General features: G+C 46.9%; 1 protein-coding gene across 4 annotated transcripts in view; it reads right to left on the bottom strand.

Annotated features, from left to right (window-relative positions):
• PAPPA (pappalysin 1) overlaps positions 1-23,253 on the bottom strand; it is a gene marked incomplete at its 5' end in the record, with an annotated part of 543,378 nt that overhangs the window by 88,761 nt on the left and 431,364 nt on the right. For all 4 annotated transcript variants that reach the window (XM_079927208.1, XM_079927210.1, XM_079927209.1 and 1 more), the window contains one exon: positions 22,570-22,763. In XM_079927208.1, the coding sequence (XP_079783334.1) occupies positions 22,570-22,763 (194 nt within the window). The remainder of the gene's footprint in view (positions 1-22,569; positions 22,764-23,253) is intronic.

Here is a 23,253-nt window from a genome sequence, read left to right as displayed (position 1 = left end):
GAACCATCTCCAGTGAGATTTCTACCCCTCCCCCAAGAATTCATGGCAGGAATTCTGGTGCCCGTGTGGCTCTCTTCTGCAGGAAGCCCAGCCCTACGTCTTGGATGGAAGCTGAGAAGGTCACTGCCTTTCATCTCCATCTTAGGGCCTGCAGGAACCAAGGAACGAGCAACCCCGTTTTCCCCTTGACCTTGAGGGGGAAGGTCTCATCTTTAGCACACTCCCTTAGACTCTCTGTCATCTTCAGAGATACCTGTGCTTACTTCAAATACCAAACAAGAGACACAGGGGACCTGGGCTGTTTCTGGCTGTCACTTATTAGCTGGACATCTCTCCCAACCTGTCTCCCCATCTATGAGGTGTAGTGGTTGCCCCCGGCGCTTAAGGACACCCACAGTAATACTATCCACCAAGGTCTCACGGTCACAGTATCATTTAATCCTCTCAGTTACTCTGTGAGGTTGGAATTATCCCATTTTTCTGATGAGGAAATGAGGCAAAGAAGCTTTGACTAACTCTTTCAAGGTCATATATCCAGTTGTGTATGAGAACTGATGCTGGACTCTGATCCCTCCGATTCCACGTTCTGTGTCCTCAATCACGTGGCACCACGGCTGCTGTTGTCTCGGTTAAAACCTCCGCTTCCGCTGATGGAGAAGAGGGTACCGATGGCCACTCTCTTTGTCTCTAGTCACTCCACACACTGCACTCGCCCTGCTCCAAAGGTCCCCATAATTAACTTTCCAGAGTGAAAAACTCATCACGTCGCCTTGCTACTTATCACACCCTCCACGGCGGTCCGTGGACCACAGGATGGAAAATTTCCTAGACACGGCTTACATAGGCCTTCGGGAGCTGGTTCCAGCCACATCCTCACGTTCACAGCCAGCTGCGCTCCTGCCTCACGCAGCGGGCAGGCGTCCACGCAACTACACCGTGGTGCTCGCTTCCCGCTGGAGGACCCTTCCCCACAACATGCCGTGGACTCCACCACTGTGACGTCGTGCCCAGATTTCCACCCCACTGCAGTGGACGGCCCATTCCGTGAAATACTACACACACTTCAAAGCCAGTCTCAAATATCAGCCCTCCTCAGAAAGCCTTGGCTCACCCCCCAGGCAGAATTAATCGCTCCCTCTGATGTGTCCATATAGTTCTTTATATATACCTCAGTTACAGCACTTGTCAAGTTGGATTACAGTTGTTTAGAGCGCAGTCTTATCCCTTTAAACCCTGAAGGCTTCCAAGGTGAGAACCATGTTTTATTGATCCTCAAATAAATCCTAGCAGATTGCCCAGCACACAGGACACAAGAGGTACCCAGTGAACAACAATAACCATAGCAGTGTATACCGTACCGACTGGCTGTTCTATGCTGGCCACTGCTTCCAGGACTCCATATGCACGAGATCACACAACCTTCAACTTTGTGAGATAGTACTGTTATTATAACCATTTAATAGATAAGGAAATATAAATATAATATATTTATAATATAAATATAATATACCTATATTTATAATATAAATGTAATATATTTATAATATAAATATATTACAAATATAATATATTCATTTTATAAATATTATACCCATTTAATAGATAAGGAAATATAAAAATATACTTGTATTTATAATATAAATATAATGTGCTTATACTTATAAGTATAATATACTCATATTTTACTATAAATATATATTATAAATGTATTACAAATATATTTATATTATATAAATATAGTATAAATATTATACTCGTTTAATAGATAAGGAAATTGGAGCCCAGTAGTTCACCTAAGGTCACACAACTAGTTAGTAGAACCAGGATTCAAATCCAGGTGCAAACTCCACTCTTACCTGTAGATGCAACTTGAAAAGGGTCTGCCTACACATTGCTCGGGGCTGTTCCGGAGGATGGACCTGGGAATTTTTTTGTTGCTTCTCCGGGAAGCCTCTTCAGCAGACAAAAGCAAAGCCTTACAGCTCTGCCCTGGGGTGGGGCTGTCGGCTGAAAGAGCCCAAGACCGCCAGGCTCCCGGACCTGCCTCCTAGAGCTGACTCAATGGCTGGCTTCCTCTGACACTCATTCTCCCCAGTTGTAGAAGGACAGAGTAAGATGGATCCCCAAAGGGCTTTTCTGTTCTGACATTCTGCTAGCTTCTGATGTCCAGCTTCTTCCAGCGAGAGCTGCTGAAGAGAGTCTTGATTCTGCAGTGAAGTGTGACCCTCCTGTGGGCCTGAGCTGACTCATGGATCCCATGTCTCTGATACTCTGAGGCCAAAAGCCAACTAATATCATAGCCGCCTTTTCTGTCTAAGAGAACTGGAGAAGTAACTTAAAAGTTTACTGCAGCCATTCCAGCAATGTGTTTCCTGTTTTTTGTTTTCTTTTCTTTTTGTGCATATGCTGCAAAAGGGCTGGAAGTTCTTCTCCCAAAGTTTTGACATCATTGGATGTTTGAGCTGGGAAGCTCCTCAGGGATCTGATTCTTGCCATCACATCTGATAGACAGGTGGGGGATAGAGCTCAGTGGGGAACAGAGAGACTGGCTTGAAAGAACGCTGTAGGGTCCTCTGGGACGGGCCTCGGCTGACAGCAGCAGAGGCGTCTGCGGCCCCAGGACGTGGGCCCTTTTGGCCAGGCCAGGCACCGCCAGCCACTACAGCCAGCACCCACCTCCAAACCTCCTCCCTTGCAGAGGACTGCTTTCAATTAGAGGAGTTAAGGATGTCTTGCTTTCAAAGGGTTTTTTAAATCCAGTTTATCTTCCACCCACACACGATGTACACAAAGGCGGGGGATGGAGAGAGAAGAGGGGGAGTGGGAGTTCTGGTATTTTCCCACACAGGGGAGATGCCTTGAGGTTTCTATTGAATTTCACTTTTACAGATTTACATGCCCTTTTGTCAATCACAGGAGGGAGGAAGTGCCTGTCAAACCTCTAGCCCATCCTCTCCAATTTCCTCTTTCAATTCAAAGGGACCCGGGAATGGGCCTCACAGAAAAAGAGAGGAAAAGGAATAGGGAGTGGGGAGGGTGGGGTGCATGCTGACAATAACAATACACATTAGCGTAGACGCGCGTGCGTGCACACGCGCGCGCGCGCGGTCCCCAGGCAGTGTTTCCGAATATTTCTCCTTAGGCCACATTTTAACCTCAGGTTTACAGGTTCAATGCCAAGTTATTTCCCCAAGAATTGCAAGGTTGCAGAGGTGGGCAGGGTTCCTTGATATGAAAACTGCAGGAGGGAAAGCCTGCCTCAGGAGACTGGGACACAGAAGGGTCCAGGTGAACTCAAGCCACCTCTGTAAAGCTGGCTTGGCAGCTCCTTCAAGAACGTACTGCCCCCTCCTCAGAGCTCCTGTGGGGGAGGGAAAGGGCACCAACCCTTAAGGACAGCCTCCCAGTACTGGCGCTGCCTGTGTATTATCTCCTCTGGCCCTCATAATAACCCTGAGGAATAGGCGTTTTTTGTCCCTCTTGTAAAGATAAGGACTCTGAGGTTTGGAAGGCATTGGTCACTCCCCTCTGGCTGAGAGGTCAAAGTCAAGTGGTCTGACTCAAAGTCCGTCCACTTCCCACCCTGTGGCCAGACTTTCCGAGAACTCTCTGTCACAGCCTTTGTGCAACACACTGCATTGTGGTTTCTCGTCTGTCCACGTGTCTACATGCATGAGCTTCGAGGACAGTGCATTCCTTAGTGATAGCTAAAGGAAGTACAATGGCCCCTGAGCCCAGCGGACCGGTTGAGGCAAACACATGGGATCAGTGCTGCCGTTCCCCCATCTCTTGCCCAGCACAGATATCATTAAACAGTGCCTGCTGTTCCCCTGAGTGTAGACCTCTGAAACCATCTTAACAAAATGTTAAGCCACTCGTGATGGGTTAGGATTGCCCTATGTGCAATCCTTGAACTTGGTTGTTAGCTCACTGAGGGCAAGAATGAGGTCTTACTTGTTATATCTTCAACTCTAAGAGCCGAGGAAGGCCTGGAGTAGGCGCTAAGCAAAGATTTAGTTGAACGAACTAACAAAAACCACAATAAATGTTATCGATCCTTTACTATATATCAGGCTTCTAACATGTGCTCCACATACCTGGTCTCCATTAAGGTGACACGGACACAGGCACCCAAACGCTCCAACTCGGGCTCACGGCCTCTCTCACCAGCTGGGAGTACTGTAGTCCTCTCCCACCTGGGTTCTTCTCCCCACCCCTCTGCCCATCCTGACCTCCTTCCTATGCCCCTTACTCCAAACTGACCCTCTGAATATGACAACGACAACAAAAAAAAACTTTAAGGGCAACCGAGGGTTAACATTATATAACACATGTGTGTGCGTGGGCGCACACACACACTTTCAATCCCCTCCTCCAACCTCCTTTTTACACACTTAATAGTGAGAGAGAGAGAGAAAGAGAGACAGAGAGAGAGAAAGAAAGGAAGAAAAGCCAGGCTTTCTTTACTGACCATTAGAAATAATGATCACTTTCCCTAGGCCCCTAGAGCAGTTTCCCCTTTGATACCTGCCTTAAAAAGATAGAAGGGAAGGGGAGGGCTGGACTGCCTCTTTCAATTTCAGGATTTATTATTTGGCATGGACAGACAATCAAGCAAAGAGGTATTTCCTGTGCATAGGGCCGGTGCATGGAATGTAGGGATACCTCCTCCTCTCACCCAGTGATCTGGAAATAGCAGCAGACCTCAGGGCCTCCACCCAGGAGACACTTCCAGATAAGATAACCCGGCATGAGATGCCCTCCAGCCTTGGGGCTCGGCTCTGGGGTGATTAGTACCTCATTGCTCCCAGGGTCTGTCCCTAACACATCGGGCATTTCACACTCCTTAGGGGTCTAATACCCTCCTGGCCTGCACCTCCCCACATGTCTGGAATCCTGTGGTTTGGGGTTCAAACTCCTGGCCTGATCAAATGGTCATGGAAAAGAAGCCTAGGTTCTCAAGGCGAAAGGAGCAAAGAAATCATTTAAGAGACCACTGTTCCACAGCACGCTGACATTTTTACAGGTGGAGAAACTAAACTTCTTAGAAAAGAAGTGGTTCAGAGTCATAGGATTGATGGGGACTGCTCGCTCAATGGCTTAATTTTATAGACAGAAGCTCAGGATTTCTAGGGGACAGAAATTGGATGTTCCAACTCTCTTCTAAGGGAAACATTTATGCAAGAGGCCTGAGAAAGCCTCCATGATAAACGGCAAAGACAAAGTGTGTTTCTTTGCCAACACACTTAAACCAGTAACTATGACCAGCAACTATGTTCCCAGTACAGGGCCTCTCCTCCTTCTGCCATCCTCACGTACCCTACAGGTAACGAGCCCGAGGTCCAAAGGGCATAAATGGCAGCCCGAAGCCGCACCTGTCAGGAACGTGAAGTCCGGGTCTGATTCCTGCCTGTGTTACTGTAAGGCTACCTCTTACGATACAGATGAGGAAACAGGCCCACCTAGTGTAAGTGGTGATGCTGAGAACTGCAACAGTAACAGTGGCAATGGTGAGCACCCAGCTGCCTTCACCTCCATCAATCCCATCCTTGTGTCCTTTGTGAAAGGGCGATTCCTATTACCCATTTACCGGTGGGAAAACTGAAGCCAAGGGAGAGGAAGAAATAATCACCACCATGGCAGTGGTAGCCGTAATTAAAATAAGGACAGGTCAGCCCCTGACTTTGTATGAAACGCAGAGTTCTCACCACTCCACCCCATGGGGTCAGCATCATCTCCGATCTCACAGACAGCAGAGCCGGGCATCGGGCCGTGCTCGTCACCGGAACCCAGACACCCGTTCTGAGGAGGCGCTGGGCAGGGGGCTCGGACTCCTCCAGCCAGTAAATCCTCTAACAGGGGAGAGCGATTCGTGTCGGATGTGGCGGTCGGCTTTTGTGCTGCTGACAACTCGTCCCTTTAAAGGCCTGGCCGGGCTCATTTCACACGGGCCCTCCGCAGGCCTGCTCCCATCTCCCCGTAATTACGCCATTCACTAGTCACCCAGGCCCGCCTCTGAACTCCTGACCCAGCACTGAAAGACTTGGGATCTCATTACTAATCTCTTAAGCCACCTAGTCCTCCAAAATACACCCATTTAAGTTGGAGGCCAAGGCTTTGGGGGTGGGAGCCAGAGAGAGGGAAAGTCCAGCGCGGGCCCTTCTCATGACACGGCCATGTAACCACTCTGGGGCCTGGGGCCCTAGCCACGGGGCAGCTGGCCTGGCTGTCCAGCTCAGGGCAGGGCAGGCCTCGCCGAGGCTCGGGACTGGACTTAAGAGACTAGGCCTTTGGACGGGAAGGGCATCTGGGCCCACCTGTTTGTAATTTCAGGGGTGCGGGGAGGGGATGAGGCCTGTGTTTGTTTTAATTATTATTATTGTTGCTGAAAAGGGAGGAAAGAAATGAGCAGAAACTGCTAACATCTGGAGGCTGCCGTCCAGCTTACGTAATCTCCCACAGCAGAGGAGGGACGCGGGATCCCCGGCCAGATGGTCCGTGGGTGACTTCACGGCACATGCGTCTCCTCCGACAGTAAGATGCTGACAGGGTTAGGAGAGTGGGTTGCAGGATCTTCTTAAAATTCTTTAGGGGTGAGGGATAGGTGTTTGGGGGTTCCCAGAGATCTCAGTTTTCTTGTGGAAGACAAATTTTCTTCCAGCCAAAGCTCAACTTTTTCTTATATTTCTCTCTCATTAACTCATTCATTCATTCACGCACTCATTCGATGTACATTACACAGCACTTCTTACGAGTTAGGTTCTTTATCTCCCATGGTCTATATGAGGAAAATGGATCCCAGAGGGGGGAAAAAGGCAATAAAGACAAAATCCCTTCTCCCAAAGAGCTTCCAGACCCCTGAGGGGATGTGATGGAGAGTAAAGGCTTGTCCCAGCAAATACCCACACAACAGCGTGGTGGGCTCCGTATTGGAGGTCCGTTCAGGTTGAGAGGGGCATGGAAAAGGAGGGACAGTCCATGCCCACGGGCCGGGCCTGAAACGCAGAATCTTAATGTCAAGTGGGCTCTGAAGAGCAGGGGCTGGAGAAAAAAAGGCAAGAGAAGGAGAAAAACTGGGCCACAGCTGAGCCATGACAAACCCAGTTTCCCAGATGATGTCAATAACAGAGGCATGAAGGATAAAGTTCAAGATGTAGAATCTTGCTGCAAACACAGTTCCGAGCACAGTATATTTTAAAAAACACATTGCTAACTTTCTGTGTTTCCAAATCTCTTTTTAAAAAAATCTGTACTGAAAGCAATTAACAACATTTCACGAATTCTAGGACAGGATATAAAAGCAGCGTTGACTCTGGATCAGATCAAGAGGATGCTGTTAGCTTCAACCAGAATGTTCACTCAACTCTGGGTCGAAACCCAGAGATACTGCCAGCACAAGATGAAAATCCTGAGGCGTTGCCAGCTTCAGATATGAATCCTGAAGCATCGTGATTGGTATTTCAGAGCCCAGAGGCATTGTCAGTTCTAAAACAGGACGCTGAGCATGGAAACACTTCCGGTTCTAGGCCAGAATACCAGGATGTCATAATTCTAGAATAGGAGCAACCAATGCTGCCTGCTCTAACTCCAGCACCCCAAAACTTCCTGTTTAGAAAATTAGATACCAAAGACTGAGAACACAGATCCAGTTAGCTTCACTCTAAAATGCCCTCTTGACTGGCTCTAGAGTGGAATTGGGAGACACCGCCAACTCAGGAGCAAAGCACTGAAGCATGGAAATCTCCAACACTCAGCTCAGAGCTACTCAACGGAAGCAGGATGTTTTAAAGAAGCCACCAGCCCTCTTCTTTGCCTGCTCTGGGAGCCCTGAGATGTCCATGGGTTAACCAGGGAAGTGGTGACCACATCCAAGCTTGGTGCTGGTCACCAAACCCTTGGCTAAGGATAGTTGAGCAGTGGTTAATGGCAGTCTTGACCACACTGGCCTGTTCAAGAAAGGTCAAAGGAGTGATTTTTCACTTAAAAACATCTGTGTGTTAAACGAACAAGACTTCCTCAAGTTCATAAAGCTAGGAGTTTCCAGGTTGTTTTTGTGTTTTTTCTTCCTTCTTCCCCTTCTTCCTCTCCTCCTGCTTTCCTAATCAATAGCTGTGTGTTCCAAGCTGTGACCAAGATGAAGTATGAGTCACACTGCCTGCAGGGAACCCCACCTGATGCCAAGGTGCCTTGTCCTTGGGTTCTGCCCTTTACTGCAGACCTCAGGGTTTTCTGATCCCCTCCTATCACCCTGGAAACCACTGAGTGATTGCCTCTCCTCTTTGCTTTTTGAAGAGCGGGCAGTCATCTTGCCAGGGCTGCCTTCAGTTTGATTTCTCCTAGGAAGAGCCTCCAAAGGATGCAATGTTCTGACGCATGCAAGGATAGGGATCACTTATGCTTTTATCGGTGTCCTGCTGACCTTCCAGCTCAAATAAGGGCTCTCATTCTCAAGGAGAAGGGTGGCATTTCTCTCTGGTCTCCCTCTCCAGATTTCAGAGGTAGGGAGAGTGACCCTGATATGCAAACTGGGGGCTTTGCCCATCAAATGCCCAGTAGATACTGCTGATGTAAGTGTCCACCAGCAGATTCCTCTGAGGAACAGAGACTATCTGCAGTGATGCTTTCCCCTAGTGGTGCCCTTGGACAAGGCAGCACACATCTGCAAAAAAGGCAGGGTGTTGGAGCAGCTGTTCTGAGACGCTGTCCATGGGAACCCACAATGTGATTTCCTCAACAATCCTACACCTGCCACTTTCCTGAACTTTCCATGAGCAGTGCAAGTCACACACATTGACTTGGAAAGGTGTGGGCTGGAATCTCAGATTCTGCCATTTATTGACATCATGACCTTGGGCGCTTCAAGGAGCCTAAATTCCTCCACTGCAAAATCAGATGATGGTACCTACCTTGAAGGGTTGTTTCAGGATTGCAAGAGCTCTTGCACATGCAAGTGTCTACACACAGCCCTGCATGCCAGAAACACACTGAACATTTCCCTTCTTCGTCCCTTCCTACTTCTTCCCTCCTGGCTCTAGAGGAAGACAGTCTTGGGGTCGAATTCTAGATTTCCTTGCCCCACCCCTAGGCTAGTTGTAGAAACTTGGGTAAGTTACTTAACCTTTGTGAGTCTCAATTTAGTCCTCTGTAAACCAGTGAAAGTTAGCCACTACCTCGTAGAGGGGTTGGTGGGTATAAATGTGCTAAAACGGTGTGAGCCTCTGGGTAGAGGTCCTGACATGGAGTAACCGCCTTGAGAGCTGGACCATTCACACTGCTCCTATCATTATATCAACTATTGTTAGTACTATTATGTCATTGGTATCACTGTCATTCCATTATATGTATATGTATTATATGTACATGCGATAGTTTATTTATCCAATTCACCAGCTCATGGACATTTGGTTTGTTTTCAGTTTTTGCCTATCATGAATAAAACTGCTATGAATATACATATACATATACATAAGTATATATATACATATATCTTGACCCTTAGTATGGACATGTTTTCTTTTAATACCTAGGAATACAATGGCTGGATTATACTGCCAAATTGTTTTCCAAAGTTATTGTCCTTTGTAAATTACTACCAGCAGTGTATGAGAGTTCCAGTTCCTCCATATCCTAACCAACACTTGATATGGTCAGCTGTTTTAATTTTAGCCGTTTTAATACATGTATAGCAATATCTCACTGTGGTTTTAATTTTTACTTCTCTCATGACTAATGATATTGAGCATCTTCTTCGGTGAAGTGTCTGTTCAAATATTTTGTCCATTTGTCAAAATCAGTTTTCTTTATGTTAGGGGGTCTATTTTCTGGACTCTCTATCCTGTTCCATTGATCTGTTTGTCTATCTTTATACCAATACCATGCTGTTTTGATTACTGTAGCTTTGTAATAGGTTTTTTTTAAAAGTATAATTGATGTTAATACAATGTTGTGTTAGTTTCAGGTGTACAGCAAAGTGATTCAGTTATACGTACATATATATACATATATATATATATATATATTTTTTTTTTTCAGATTCTTTTCCCTTATAGGCTATTACAAAATATTGAGTATAGTGCCCTTAATTTTGTATTCCTCTTCCCTTCTCCCCCACCTCTCCTTCCTCCCTTCTTTCTCTTGCTCTTTCACACCTTCCTTGGCTGGGCCTCTCACTGGGAGACCTGTCTGAAGGCGAACCATACACTCTCAATCCAGACAGACAGCCCTTTATGTTTCCATCAATATCCATAGAAATCTAGTCATAAGAACATCTCTAAGACCAGAATAATAAGAGGCAAAAGGGTAGAGCCTTTTTCCTGGGGCCTGGCCTCCAGTAGCTGTTTCCTACTTTCTGTGCAAAGCTGTTAACAGAACAAAGTGCAGATTTAGTTGTAAGGTTTTTTGTTTTTTTTTTTTGCGGTATGTGGGCCTCTCACTATTGTGGCCTCTCCTGTTGCGGAGCACAGGCTCCGGACGTGCAGGCTCAGTGGCCATGGCTCACGGGCCCAGCCGCTCCACAGCATGTGGGATCTTCCCGGACCGGGGCACGAACCCGTGTCCCCTGCATCGGCAGGCGGACTCTCAACCACTGCGCCACCAGGGAAGCCCTAGTTGTAAGTATTTATCGCATGCCTACTGTGTGCCAGGCCTTGTTCTTCATCTTGGAACACACAGCAGTGACCACACATTTTAAAAAAATTCTTGGGGAAAGTGGTGTGTATCCTGGAAAGTGCATGGGCTGTGGAGCCTGAAAGCACTGGCTTTCCTCCTGTTCCACCACTTGGAGGAGGGGACCCTGTGTGGAGCTTTGCTTCCCTATCTGTGAGATGGGGACACAGTTCTTACTACACAGATTGGTTATAAATGTTTAATGCAATAACTGAATTGAATACATGTAGATAGCAGTTATTATATGCCAAGCAATGTTCCAAGTGTCTTATGTGTGCAATTTTCTGGAATACTCACAATTGCCACTTGATTTTCCTATTTTACAGATGAGGAGACTGAGGCCGAGAGACCATGTAACTTGCCCTAGATCTCACTATAGGTGGCAGCACTGGGATGTGATAGGCTCTAGACCTGCCCCATTAGGGTAGCTCAGTATCTCCCTGTGGCTACTTAATTTTAAACTAATTAAAATTAAAAATTCAGGTCTTCCCTGATGGCGCAGTGGTTGAGAGTCCGCCTGCCGATGCAGGGGACGTGGGTTCGTGCCCCGGTCCGGGAAGATCCCACATGCCGCGGAGCAGCTGGGCCCGTGAGCCATGGCCACTGAGCCTGCGCGTCCGGAGCCTGTGCTCCGCAGCGGGAGAGGCCACAACAGTGAGAGGCCCGCGTACCGCAAAAAAATAAATAAATAAATAAATTAAAAATTCAGTTCCTCACTTTCCTGAGCCACATTTCAAGGGCTTAAAACAATAGGTGGCTAGAGGCTACAGTGCCAATATAGACTACTTCCATCGTCACTGAAAGTCCTATCAGACAGCTGAGCTGGAGCCCAGGCTCTCAACACTGACACAGTTCTGCCTTCTCTGGAATATAAACTCCTGACCATAGGTCCCTGACGCATGTCAGTTTATCTCCTTCCTTACATTGCTCTGCATTGCTTTTCTCTTCCTGGACCCCTTGCCCCAGGAGGCTACATTGCAGACCTGGGCATCACCCAAGCAGCAACCACATTCCTGAGAGCAGCATCCTGCCAGCAGACCAGATCTCTCCCAAACTCATGCTCTTTCCCAGGATGGAGAGAAATGCAGGCATCGGCCCAGCATCCCCTTCTGCCAGCTGCACACATAGGGCCAGTTTGGGTAAAGGGTTCTGGGGTGGGCAGGAGCCCCAGGGAAGTCTTCGTTGGACCACCCTGGCAAAGCAGCATACCTCTCAGCACGGGTGCCTTTCACTTCCCTCTCTAAGTCCATCTCTCCCTGAAAAATGAACACGCACTAGTATATCCAGGAGCATCTGGCACTTAGATCTGGCTGAAGAATTAGGTGCGTTTTAAGAAATCCGTGCCTAGGGTGGCGGAGAGGGTAGAAAGCCCTTATTGGTCTTGGTCTGGTTCTATACGTAGCATATGCAGGTTAATTTAAAAAGTAAGGATGTTGGGATGGAGAGTGGGGGGTAGGGGGTTTGAAGAACAAACACAAACAAATGAACACACACACACACAGACACACACAGACACAGACAGACACACACACACACACACACCCCAAAAGCAAAATCCTACGCACAACCAACATCCAACTCCCCCTGGAACCCCATCCTTTGGGCCTGGCTTGAGAAAGTTTACTTCCAGAATTAGAGAAATGAGCATGTGGTTTTGGGGACAGAATCCAATACCGCCGAGGCAGCGGGCTCAGCAAGCTCGACCGGCGGCTGCTTCCTGCGCGCATTACAGTCTCTGAGAGCGAACGCTGTTTACATATTTTACATGTTTCTTGGGTACAGGACACGAAACTAAATTACACAGCAAAGGCCATGCTGGCTAAACACCGGTGCCCCTGCTTAAAACAACAACAACAATTGAAAAAAAAAAGAAAATGAAAGACGAGGATGGAGAAGGGTCTTGAGGGAGCCTGAGTAGATGGCAGGGATAGAAGGCAGGAGTCTGGTCCTGAATGGATCAGGAGGGAGAGATGACGCGCACGATACAGACAGTGAGATGGGAGTGGGTCAGGCTTGGAGAAGCAGGGAACACGAAGGCCTAGGGGGTCTTCCTAGAGGGGCTGTGGAGTAAACTGGCCCAGCTGGGTCTGCTCTCCGTGAAGAGCCAGTGGAAGCAGCCCCGAACCACAAAGCCTTGCTTGTTCCTGGGCTGCAAGACAAGAGTCAACTGGCAAGTGAGAGCCTTCCCTGCTCCATGTGGCACCTTCCCTGGTAACCCATGCATGTCTGCTGCAAACGCCAGGCGTTGTATTCACACACACCCGTCCCCCTCAGTGTACGTCCCTCTAAGGGTTATTCCACGTGTCCATGTATCACAGCAGTTTGCCCAAGTTCTTCTTTTCTTCTTAGAGGTACCTATTCCAGTGTTCCCTTTCCTCCGTGGACACTACAGACGGCGTGAGGGCAGCGGTTGAATTATTCATCTCAACCCCAATCCCCTGCTGAAAAGGATGCTTTGGACATAGTAGGTTCACAAGAAGATTATAGTGGGTTTTGAATCCAAACATCAGAATCCTTTCATAACAGATAGGGGATGGAGGGCTTTAGGGAAGTTATTTAATCAAAGCCAAATCTTAATTAAGTGAAGTAAGACCAAGAGACTTTCAAAGTCTCTCTCTCTGCTTAGATTTCTGTGTCCCAAAGAGTGTTCCTTTAAAAATAACAACAAAAAACTCAATTGTTCCTAATTGGATCCCACAGTTGTTAAGCTTCATGGGCAGAAAGAAGCATTTCTTTAAAAAGTTTTCAGCTGCCATCAGAAGGAAAACCATATTTGTGGATCAACTGTCTCATCCTTGACAAGCATCTGCCGTATGGACACTATCACCCCCGCTTTACAGATAAGAGATTGGGCAGAAGCAGAGAACCGGCTTGCCCAGAGTGACAGAGCTGGTGACCCCAGAACTGGAAGCCAGGCTGAGCTGATCCTACATCTCATTTTTTTCTCTAAAACTCTCATCACTCAAAGTTTTGGGGGGCCAATCATAGCATCTGACATTTCATAAGTTTGAATAAATATCGAAAGAGCGAAGGAGTTAAGGAGGCAGAGAAAACGACGGGGTGGAGGAGAGCCTGTTAGAGTCCTTTGCTGGGTCCTGAACAGTTTGGTAGATTTAGAGTCCCTCCCAGCCCACGTTTCCAGGACAAGTTCAGGGAGTTACAGCCACCAGGGCAGGGGGCTCCTTTCTGATGCAGGAGCTGGCTTTTGCTGCCTTGGAGGGATTTCTGGGTGCCCCACACCAATGGGACAGACTGTAACAGACCATGGGACTTTCTGTTCCGTCTCCTTAGATGACTCACACATGTGCTCTTGAAAAATTATTCAGAAACCACCAGAAGAAAGCAGATCCCTTGGGTATTTGGGAAAACTGCTTGGAATCTTCTCTGACATTTCGGCACATCCCCTTGGCCTCCCTCCTCTCCCTCCACTGGCAGATGCTGTCCCATTTCACCCGTGAGAAGACCTGCACACGCCGGTGAAGGGACACGTTTCAGCAGTGATCTCAGCACTAGGTGCTGGGACCACGATGGCCCCTTGCCCTTTGCCAATATAATCATCTGAACAGCATCAGAGAATTGTTCGTCCATGCAAAATTTCCACGTGGGGCTGTTTCAATGCAATACCAGTAGCGGGTGCAAGAAAAGAAAGAAGTAGAAGGAAGAGTGGCACAGGGGAGATCCTTCACCTCCCGCACTAAAGGCAGCTCTTCATTCTGAGAGACGAGAAGCAAAACTTCCCAGTTTCAAAATGTGCTTCGACCCACTCGTCCAGGGTCTGACACCCAGGAGGTGTTCATAGATGTCAGTCTTAATCCTCAAATGAACGTCTGATCTGTTGGCCCCCTGCTTAGAACCTCTGAGAAGCTCCCCCTCGAACTCGGGATAAAGGCTAAATTTCAAGCATCTGAAGGACATCCCCGCATCATTTTCATAGCCCATCTCTCTTGACTTCCCCTGAATTTCTTATTGGCCTTTTGTTGGATGTCTGTATGTCTATCTGTCTGTCTGTCTCCTTCTGTCTGCCTCTGTCTCTCTCTCTGACATGCTCTTCCTTGCACACCCCTCTCCTACTCCCAGCTTAACCTTCCAGTCACAGCTCAGCAATCACTCCCAATGGAAATATCTCCCCACCCTCCCCTCGGTTCCCCTGTCCCAGCACTTCCCACACTGCGTTGTGGGTGCTTGTGGAAAGACTTCTTACCCTTATGTCCAGAGAACCCGGTGGATTTCTACTCCCTTCCTCTGGACACAAGGATGCAGAAGACACAGATAAATGGTCCCTGCTCTCCGGGTGAGCCATCAAGGGATGCACACATCTTGCGATTCCCTTACTGACGTCTCAAGGTTTCCTGGGTACAGCACATGGTTTGTGACAAACCTGTAAATGGAGCAAAGTTTCTTCTTCCATCTACAATTGTCCTGTTTGTGCTTTTCTTCATTTTCTCTCCCATAGCCCAGAAGTAATCAGACATGGATTGGATCCAAAATCTAGAAAATCTTTTTTTTTTTACACTCAGGGTTTGGCAACTGAAAACATTTCCTATGTTTCTCCCGTATTTTCATGTACGCTTTTTAAGTGACTTTCTGGAGAGGGCAATACTTAACCCAAAAGAACGACTGCCCTTAGATAGAGATGTAGGAAGCATGGCAGAAACAGTAGGGCAATATTTGGGGTTCTGGAGAGGGGGGTTCCCACTTTCCTTGTGTTCCTTGAAAGCACACTACGTAAGAAAAGACGCAAAAGACAGCTCGCCTCACTTGTTTTCCTGTGTCAGCCACGGCAGCAGGCGTGAGCTGCCTCGTCCCGCACCTGGGCTCCTATGGTGAACACAGTGGCCTGAATCCTGGTTCTGCCTCTGCCTCTTAGAAGTACGAATCCCCAAACTTGTCAGTCACTCAGCTCCCTGAGCCTTACGGTCCCAAACTGTAAAGTGAGAACAGTGACTCCTATTCTTGTAGCAGTTTAAGCAGGATTCAAGGAATCTGATGCAGAGCCTGGATGAACTCGGTAAATGTTATTTTTATAATTTGTCCAGGACCTTCTGAAAGTGGGCAAAGGACTTTTCCATCCCTGCATGCTGGCTTTCATCCCTGCTGGCTGAGGAAGCTGATAGCAGTGTGGTTTCTTCCTCAGGGAAACTCCCTGTAAACCTCATACTCTCGGGTCCTGCCTGCTACTTCCAGTTGGACACACCCCTCCCGTGCAATAGTGAGCACTGTGAGGGCTACAGAAGGACCAGCACTTCTTTGGAGTTTCTCAAAATGCCTGGTACAGTCCTGAGCACGCAGGAAGCATTTGGTAATGCAACTGTGCTTATTCACTCAACCAGATGCTGACTGAGCTTCTGTGCTGTGCGGGTCACCGTGGGTGGCTCTCGTGTGAGGGTGTGCAGCGGCGGGCCTAACATGAATGCAAGAGGGAATTAACATTTGCACTACCCAATGAGTGGAAAACGAACAACAACAGAACAGTTTTCTCTGCATTTACTCCCTTAATCCCCACCAAGTAGAGGCTATCATTCCCTCTTTCTAGAGGAGAAAACTGAGGTCCCTGGAGGAGTGATTTGCTCAAGATTCCCAAGTAAGAGGAAAAGCTACGAGGGCAAAGTCACATCTGCACGATTTCCACTTGACCCCATGAATGCCCATGTTCTCTACCTACTCAAATTTCTCAGCGGAGGATTCATGTATGTTTCCATTTAATCAAATGAATAAATGAATTAATCCCTAAAGACAAATTAGGATTTGCATTTTAATAGAAGCACACAATCTTATGGACACGCCAAGGAACAGGTAATAGTGACTCAAAGTGAGGTGGCAAAGAACTGATACGCCTTATACCCTGAGAAAACCATAATTCAAAAAGAGTCGTGTACCAAAATGTTCATTGCAGCTCTGTTTACAATAGCCAGGAGACGGAAGCAACCTAAGTGTCCATCATCGGATGAATAGATAAGGAAGATGTGGCACATATATACAATGGAATATTACTCAGCCATAAAAAGAAACGAAATTGAGCTATTTGTAATGAGGTGGATAGACCTAGAGTCTGTCATACAGAGTGAAATAAGTCAGAAAGAGAAAGACAAATACCGTATGCTAACACATATATATGGAATTTAAGAAAAAAAAATGTCATGAAGAACCTAGGGGTAAGACAGGAATAAAGACACAGACCTACTAGAGAATGGACTTGAGGATATGGGGAGGGGAAGGGTAAGCTGTGACAAAGCTAGAGAGAGGCATGGACATATATACACTACCAAACGTAAGGCAGATAGCTAGTGGGAAGCAGCCGCATAGCACAGGGAGATCAGCTCGGTGCTTTGTGACCACCTAGAGGGGTGGGATAGGGAGGGTGGGAGGGAGGGAGACGCAAGAGGGAAGAGATATGGGTACATATGTATAGGTATAACTGATTCACTTTGTTATAAAGCAGAAACTAACAAACCATTGTAAAGCAATTATACTCCAATAAAGATGTAAAAAAAATAAAAATAAAAGGACAAAATGCGAAGCCAGAATGATTAAGCCACTAATATTCTTCATCCTAAATCATGGGATATCTGGAGTTGCCTCTGTATATTCACTAATAAAGCTGACTTTATGAGACTACAAAAAAAAAAAAAAAGAACTGATCTGCCTCACCGTGGGCTGGTGGGTACAAAGTCAGAACCAATCACAAAGCAAGGAGCGACACGCAGGCCTTGTCCTTCTCCTAATGCAGGAATCTCCTTGAGTCACCAGCTCAGCCTGAGTGCCCCGTGATGGGGAGCTCACTGTATCACAAAGCACTTCATCTCACTGTGGATAGCTCTCATTCTCAGAAAGGTTTTCTCAACTTTGGCCCTTAAGCTACAGCCCTGGAAATGCTTAGTCTAAATGCTACCCTCAAAGGATCAAGCAAATACACTGGTTGGTTGACTGAAGGTCTGTAACCCCTGGGAGAGTGCTGTGCATTCTGACAGTCTTCATGCTTCCAATGCCCCCTAGGCCATTGCAGGGGGAGGGAGGGGCCTGTTTGGACCGGAGGAAATGGGCTTGGGGGGAAATGCAGGCGGTGGGGGCAGCATGAAGGAATATCTGCATCTCACTTTGGCAGCCTACGGTGTAAAGCACCGGAGAAAGGTGAGACGTGGAGACAAAATGAGAACAAGACGAGATCTCTGCAAGCACTTCAACCCAATCGGGCTGAGGTTCCCAGAAGAGAGAGAACTCAGTACTTTCGACTCGTTTCCATTTTTGTTCTGCCTCAGGGACCTCTTGAATTCCAGCTGGGCCAGAAAGGTGCATGGCCAAAATACCCAAAGAATGTCCCCTATTATAGAATGTTCAGCGCACGGTGCAGAGCCGGCAGGTTTTGATACTTCTGATAACATGTGGATATAAGACTCAATGTTCGGGGTGGAGGAGCTTGGCTCTAACCAAATTTGGGAATCTTGTTTCAGGAGAATGGACAAGAGAGACTGGGAACTATGAGAAATGGAGGGCTCACATGAAAATGAAAATGGAAGTTTGAACCATTTTCTAGACTCATCCAGCACAAAGAGTGAGGTGTCTCTTCAGTCGCCACAGTGGTCACTTGCCCGCTTCCTCTGACAGGCTGCTCCTCTCGATAGCATCCTCACGCTCCAGTCTTGCGCGCTAACAAGGTCAGGGTTGGGTCTTTTACTTTGGTTTCTTCCGCGGGCTCCAGCCCAGACCTCGGCACAGACCTCCAATAAACACCTGCACTTACCATTCTTCCAGCGTCAGGGAAAGACAGAGAGTGGGACGAGACTGGTTTGTAAAAAGGAAATGGACACACCTGAGGTCATTTCATCACTCCCCAACCTGGTGGAGCATCGTAGCGAACACCAGGTTACCAGGAACAGGGCCACTGAGACAGGGAAAGGGAGCGTCCTGAACTCACGGTGTGGGCAGTGCCCGGGAAGTCTGTAGGAGGAGAATTCAAGCACTTCATGGAGCGGGCACAGTACCACCAACACAAAGATCTGTCCATCCACGACTCTTTCTGCTTGATTCACAGCGATATTCTGCAGGAATCCAGTTACTTGCAGCTCTTAGACAGGATGGAATATTCCCAAGCTCCCAATGTCACCTTCCACGAGCTCCTTTTAATCCTAGATTTTCCACTATGGGCTGTGTGATCCTGGAGAAAACACTCCACCCCTTAGTTTCTCAGAGGTAGGTAATAATTCTTTCCTTGAAGAATGGCGAGGGGGTTGGCTATGAAGTGTGTATGAGGGCCCAGTACAGTGGCTGGTGGACCTCGACAACCACTGGTTCCCTGCCCCACCCTCCACCCTGTGCTTTGGTACTCACTCTCTGGATAGGGGCCCCTGCATCTACACGGCCTGTTCCTGTAGGGTGTTCATGTATTTGTGCCTGTGCGTGCCTGTCTGTATGTGCGTAAAAGATACAGAAAGAGAAAGAGAGAGAGGAGGGAGGAGAAGGACGAGTGTATAATTGTGCTGAGGGAAGGTAAGGGGCACACGGTGCGTCTAACACCCCCCAACTCCCTCTCTCAAGCCATCAACCTCTTCACTGGAGGCCCTGACAGGGTGAAAATTAACCAGCAGCCTCCTCTAATCACTGTACAGGGTAATGAAGGCCACGGTTAGACTCCTTCCTCTTCTCTGTTGTCAGAAGGGAGCTATGTTTACACTCCAGGAAGAGCCTTTACTCAGTTATGCAGGTTGCGTGTGTGTGCGCACATGTTGGCTTGTGCATGATGGGGGCGGTGTGTGAATGACTTCTAGGCACTTGCTTTGAGACAGGGAACTGGGGGGACTTTTGTTCTGCAGGCCTCCAGGCCGCCCTGCCCAGCCCTGCGCCCAGACGGCACACACATCCCCTACCCTGACCCTGTATTCTCCAGTGAGTTGATCTCATTATGGCAAATTTAGTTACAGCTGAAGTCTCCTTGTAACAAAGATTATGTCCAAGCCCAGAGTAATGGAACCTAGTCGATTTCATTAAAATAAAATTGGTTACAATGAATAATTCAATAGGATGATTTTGTTTCCTCATCTCCTCTTTGTAGATCGAAGAGCTAGTATTTATAATGATTTTTTTTAATTGGATTTTTGTTTAGGAAGAGATAATCACCCATGATTCCTGACAGCCCCCTCCTTAGGAGACTGGAATAATTGCCCCACAAAGTCTCTTTTCAAATGCTAAGACTGGAAAATTCTTTCTCTCCTTTTCTCACATTAGTAGCAATAAACTTTGGGTGGTTTTTAAGCACAGCTGCTACCTCAACACCTGCTCATGTGAGATTCTGAGTGTGTTAATAATACCCTTGTTTGAATGATGTTTTTTAAACATTTCTAGGAACTGGATGGAGGTGCTGAATTTGGAATTCCTGGCTCTATTGCTGGCCAGCCCTGCTGTTCCTGAAGCAGAACACTGTGTGAGAGAGGTAGCAATGTGCGTGCGTGTGTGTGTGTGTGTGTGTGTGTGCGCGCGCGTGTGTGTGTGTGTGTGTGTGCGTGTGTATCTACAGTCAATTAAATACACATCTCCCGAACTCCTAGTCTTATCTAGACCTGTGCTTGAAGATGGGGGAACAAAGTGAATAAAACCTCAAAACTGTTTTCACAAAACTAGCAGTCTAAAGGGGGAGCTAGACACAGAAACAGGTAATTAGAGTTCAGAGCACGGGTGTAATCAGAGATGGATACGGCAAATACAGAGGTGGCACGGGGCAGGATGAGGCCTACATAAGCACTCATTTATTCATTCATTCGTTTGTTCGTTCGTTTGTTTGTTCATTCATTCATGCACCCGGCTGGCACTACACATGGGAAACGTCAGGGAATACCACGCTTCCATTTCTTTCCATCCTCCTTGGGGCAGTTGGAAGCAAATGAATGAATAAAGGATCTAATGCATGTAAACACAACCAGATAAATGAAAAAATGATCCAATAAACACTGTAAGTGAGCTTGGACTCCTTTTGTACCTCTTCCGATGATTTTCACTGGGCCCCAGAAGGTCACATCTCTCTTTCATCTAGAAACCAGGCCTCCCCCCAACTACCCCGCCGACCCTGAGTCAGGGAAGCAATATTAGAGAGGAATGGCTAGGAGTAATGGCTCATCTGCAAGGCCAGGAGGGAGGTCGGCCTCAGAAACGGCTACGGGGCCAGGCAGTAGGAAGCACTGAGTCGTGTCTCTGGGAAACAGGATCTCGGAAGAAGGCAGGTGCTTGTTCAGCAGGATAATTGGAAAGGGGGCTCTGGGGACAGTATAGCCATCCCGAGAATCACATCAGCTCTGGTGGCCCCAACACTCTTGCTCCCTCAACTAACCTGACGGTCCCTTGGGGAAGAACCTTGGGACATAACTAGTGCATTCGGGGACTAAGGAACGAGTCACAGCTTTTTAGAGTTGGGAAGGTCCTTGCAGATCATCCAGCTCAACTACTCTCTAACTTAAAGATGGGGAAAATGGGGCCCAGAGAGGTGGGAACACTAGCCCAAAGCCACACAGCAAATTCATGGTAGAGGCACTGTTAATTCATGGGAGAGTGCTCAAGGAGCACACAACTTGACACTCTGCCCCCCTCGAAAGTGAGACTCACCCCAAGAATTTGTTCTTATCCCACTGAATTCCAGTGGTATATCCAAAATGGAGAGCTTTCCCCAAATATAACTTACAATAGGTAGGGACACAGGAGGGCCGTCATTACCCCTACTATGCTGGTGTTTCTTGCCCTTAACCCTTCCATGTCCAATCGCTGACAAACAGGTCTCATGAGACCTTGGAATTGCATTTGGCCACTTGCAGCAACATGGATGGACCTAGGGATTATCATACTAAGTGACGTAAGTCAGAAAGAGAAAGACAAACACCACATGATATCACTTCTATGAAACAGAAACAGATTCACAGACATAAAGAGTAGACTTGTGGATACCGACGGGGAGGAGGGTAGGAAAGGAAAAGACTGGGAGTTTGGGATTAACAGATGCAAACTAGTATATATAGAATAGAGAAACAGCAAGGTCCTACTGTACAGCACAGGGAACTATACTCAATATCCCGTGATAAACCATAATGGAAAATATTATGAAAAAGAATATATATGTGTAGAACTGAGTCACTCTGCTGTACAGCAGAAATTAACACATCATTGGAAATCAACTACATATCAATATTTTTTTTTTTAAAAAATGACTTTACAAAAAATTTTGAAAAAAGCATTATAAGCAAAGTCAAAAGAAAAACTGCAGACTGGGCGAAAGTATTTTCAACGTACATCACAAACAGGAGCTCATCTCGCTGGTAAATAAACCACTTTTAACCATCAGGACGAAAAAGAACAAAGTCCCAATAGAAAAATGGGATAAAGAGACTGCTCATAGAAAAAGAAAGGAACACGACCATGATACACACAAAAAGAATCTCAATTTCACTGTAGTAAAAGAAATGCAAATTAAAACAACGTGAGATGACATTTTCTTACCTATGGAGACAGTAGAAATCCAAAAGTTGACAATACACTCTGTTGTTAAAATTGGAGAGAAACAAACACTTTCATACATTCCCGATAAGAATATAAAATGGTACAGTCCTATGGAGGAATATTTGATAAAAATATGATAAAGTTATATACGCTTTTTTTTTTTTTTTTTTTTTGGCCACGCTGCGCAGCTTACAGGATCTCAGTTCCCCCACTAGGGATCGAACTCGTACCCTTGGCAGTGAAAGCGCGGAGTCCTAACCGCTGGACTGCTAGAGAATTCCCTATATATGCATTAAAAAAAAGTTATATTTGGCTAGAGATATGATCAAGTGGCCATGTCCAATGACACTGTCTTTGTGATGGGCAACCTTGAGGGGCAGAGCAGAGATTCAGAATGTCTGCAGGAAATGTTACGTGTGGCTGGGAGCTTACCTGGGATGCTGCTGGTTGGCCAATGATGACCCAGCCTGGGCACTGCTGGTCTTGATGGGATACGGAAGCGTTGGATGCCCATTGATCCAGGAACCCCTGGGGCGTGTAGACACCACAGTCTTTGATGCTAGTTTTTTGTTCAAACTCCTCACATACCCCATCACCATCATGGAAGTAGCACCGGCTGGGTTCATCTACAGGAGATAGACATAGAAGGGAGAGACCAGATCAATGTTTGTTCTTTGTCCTCATCTGTCATCAGCAGCTATGGAATCAGATCAGCAGAACCATCAGCATGGTCAAGCCCATCACTGAGAGTCACAGTTGAATATTATTCAGTCTTTAAAAAGGAGGAGATCTTGCCATATGTGACAACATCAATGAACCTGGAGGACATTACATGAAAGACAAACACTGTATGATTCCACTTATATGATGTATGTAAAACAAACTCATAGAAGGAGAGAGTAGAATGGTGGTTGCCAGGGGCTGGCAGGAGGGGGTTGAGATTTCAGAGTTACTGTTCAATGGGTATAAAGTTTTAGTTATGCAAGATGAATAAGTTTTAGAGATCTGCTGTACAACACTGTGATTATAGGTAACAAAACCGTATGTACACTTAAAGATTTGTTAAGAAGGTAAACCTTGTATTATGTGATTTTTACTACACACACACAAACAAAA

This window comes from Stenella coeruleoalba, assembly GCF_951394435.1.
Source record: "Stenella coeruleoalba genome assembly, chromosome: 7".
Taxonomy (NCBI): domain Eukaryota; kingdom Metazoa; phylum Chordata; class Mammalia; order Artiodactyla; family Delphinidae; genus Stenella; species Stenella coeruleoalba.
Note: the sequence above shows the minus strand (reverse complement) of the source record. Positions and strands in the feature narration are given on the sequence as shown.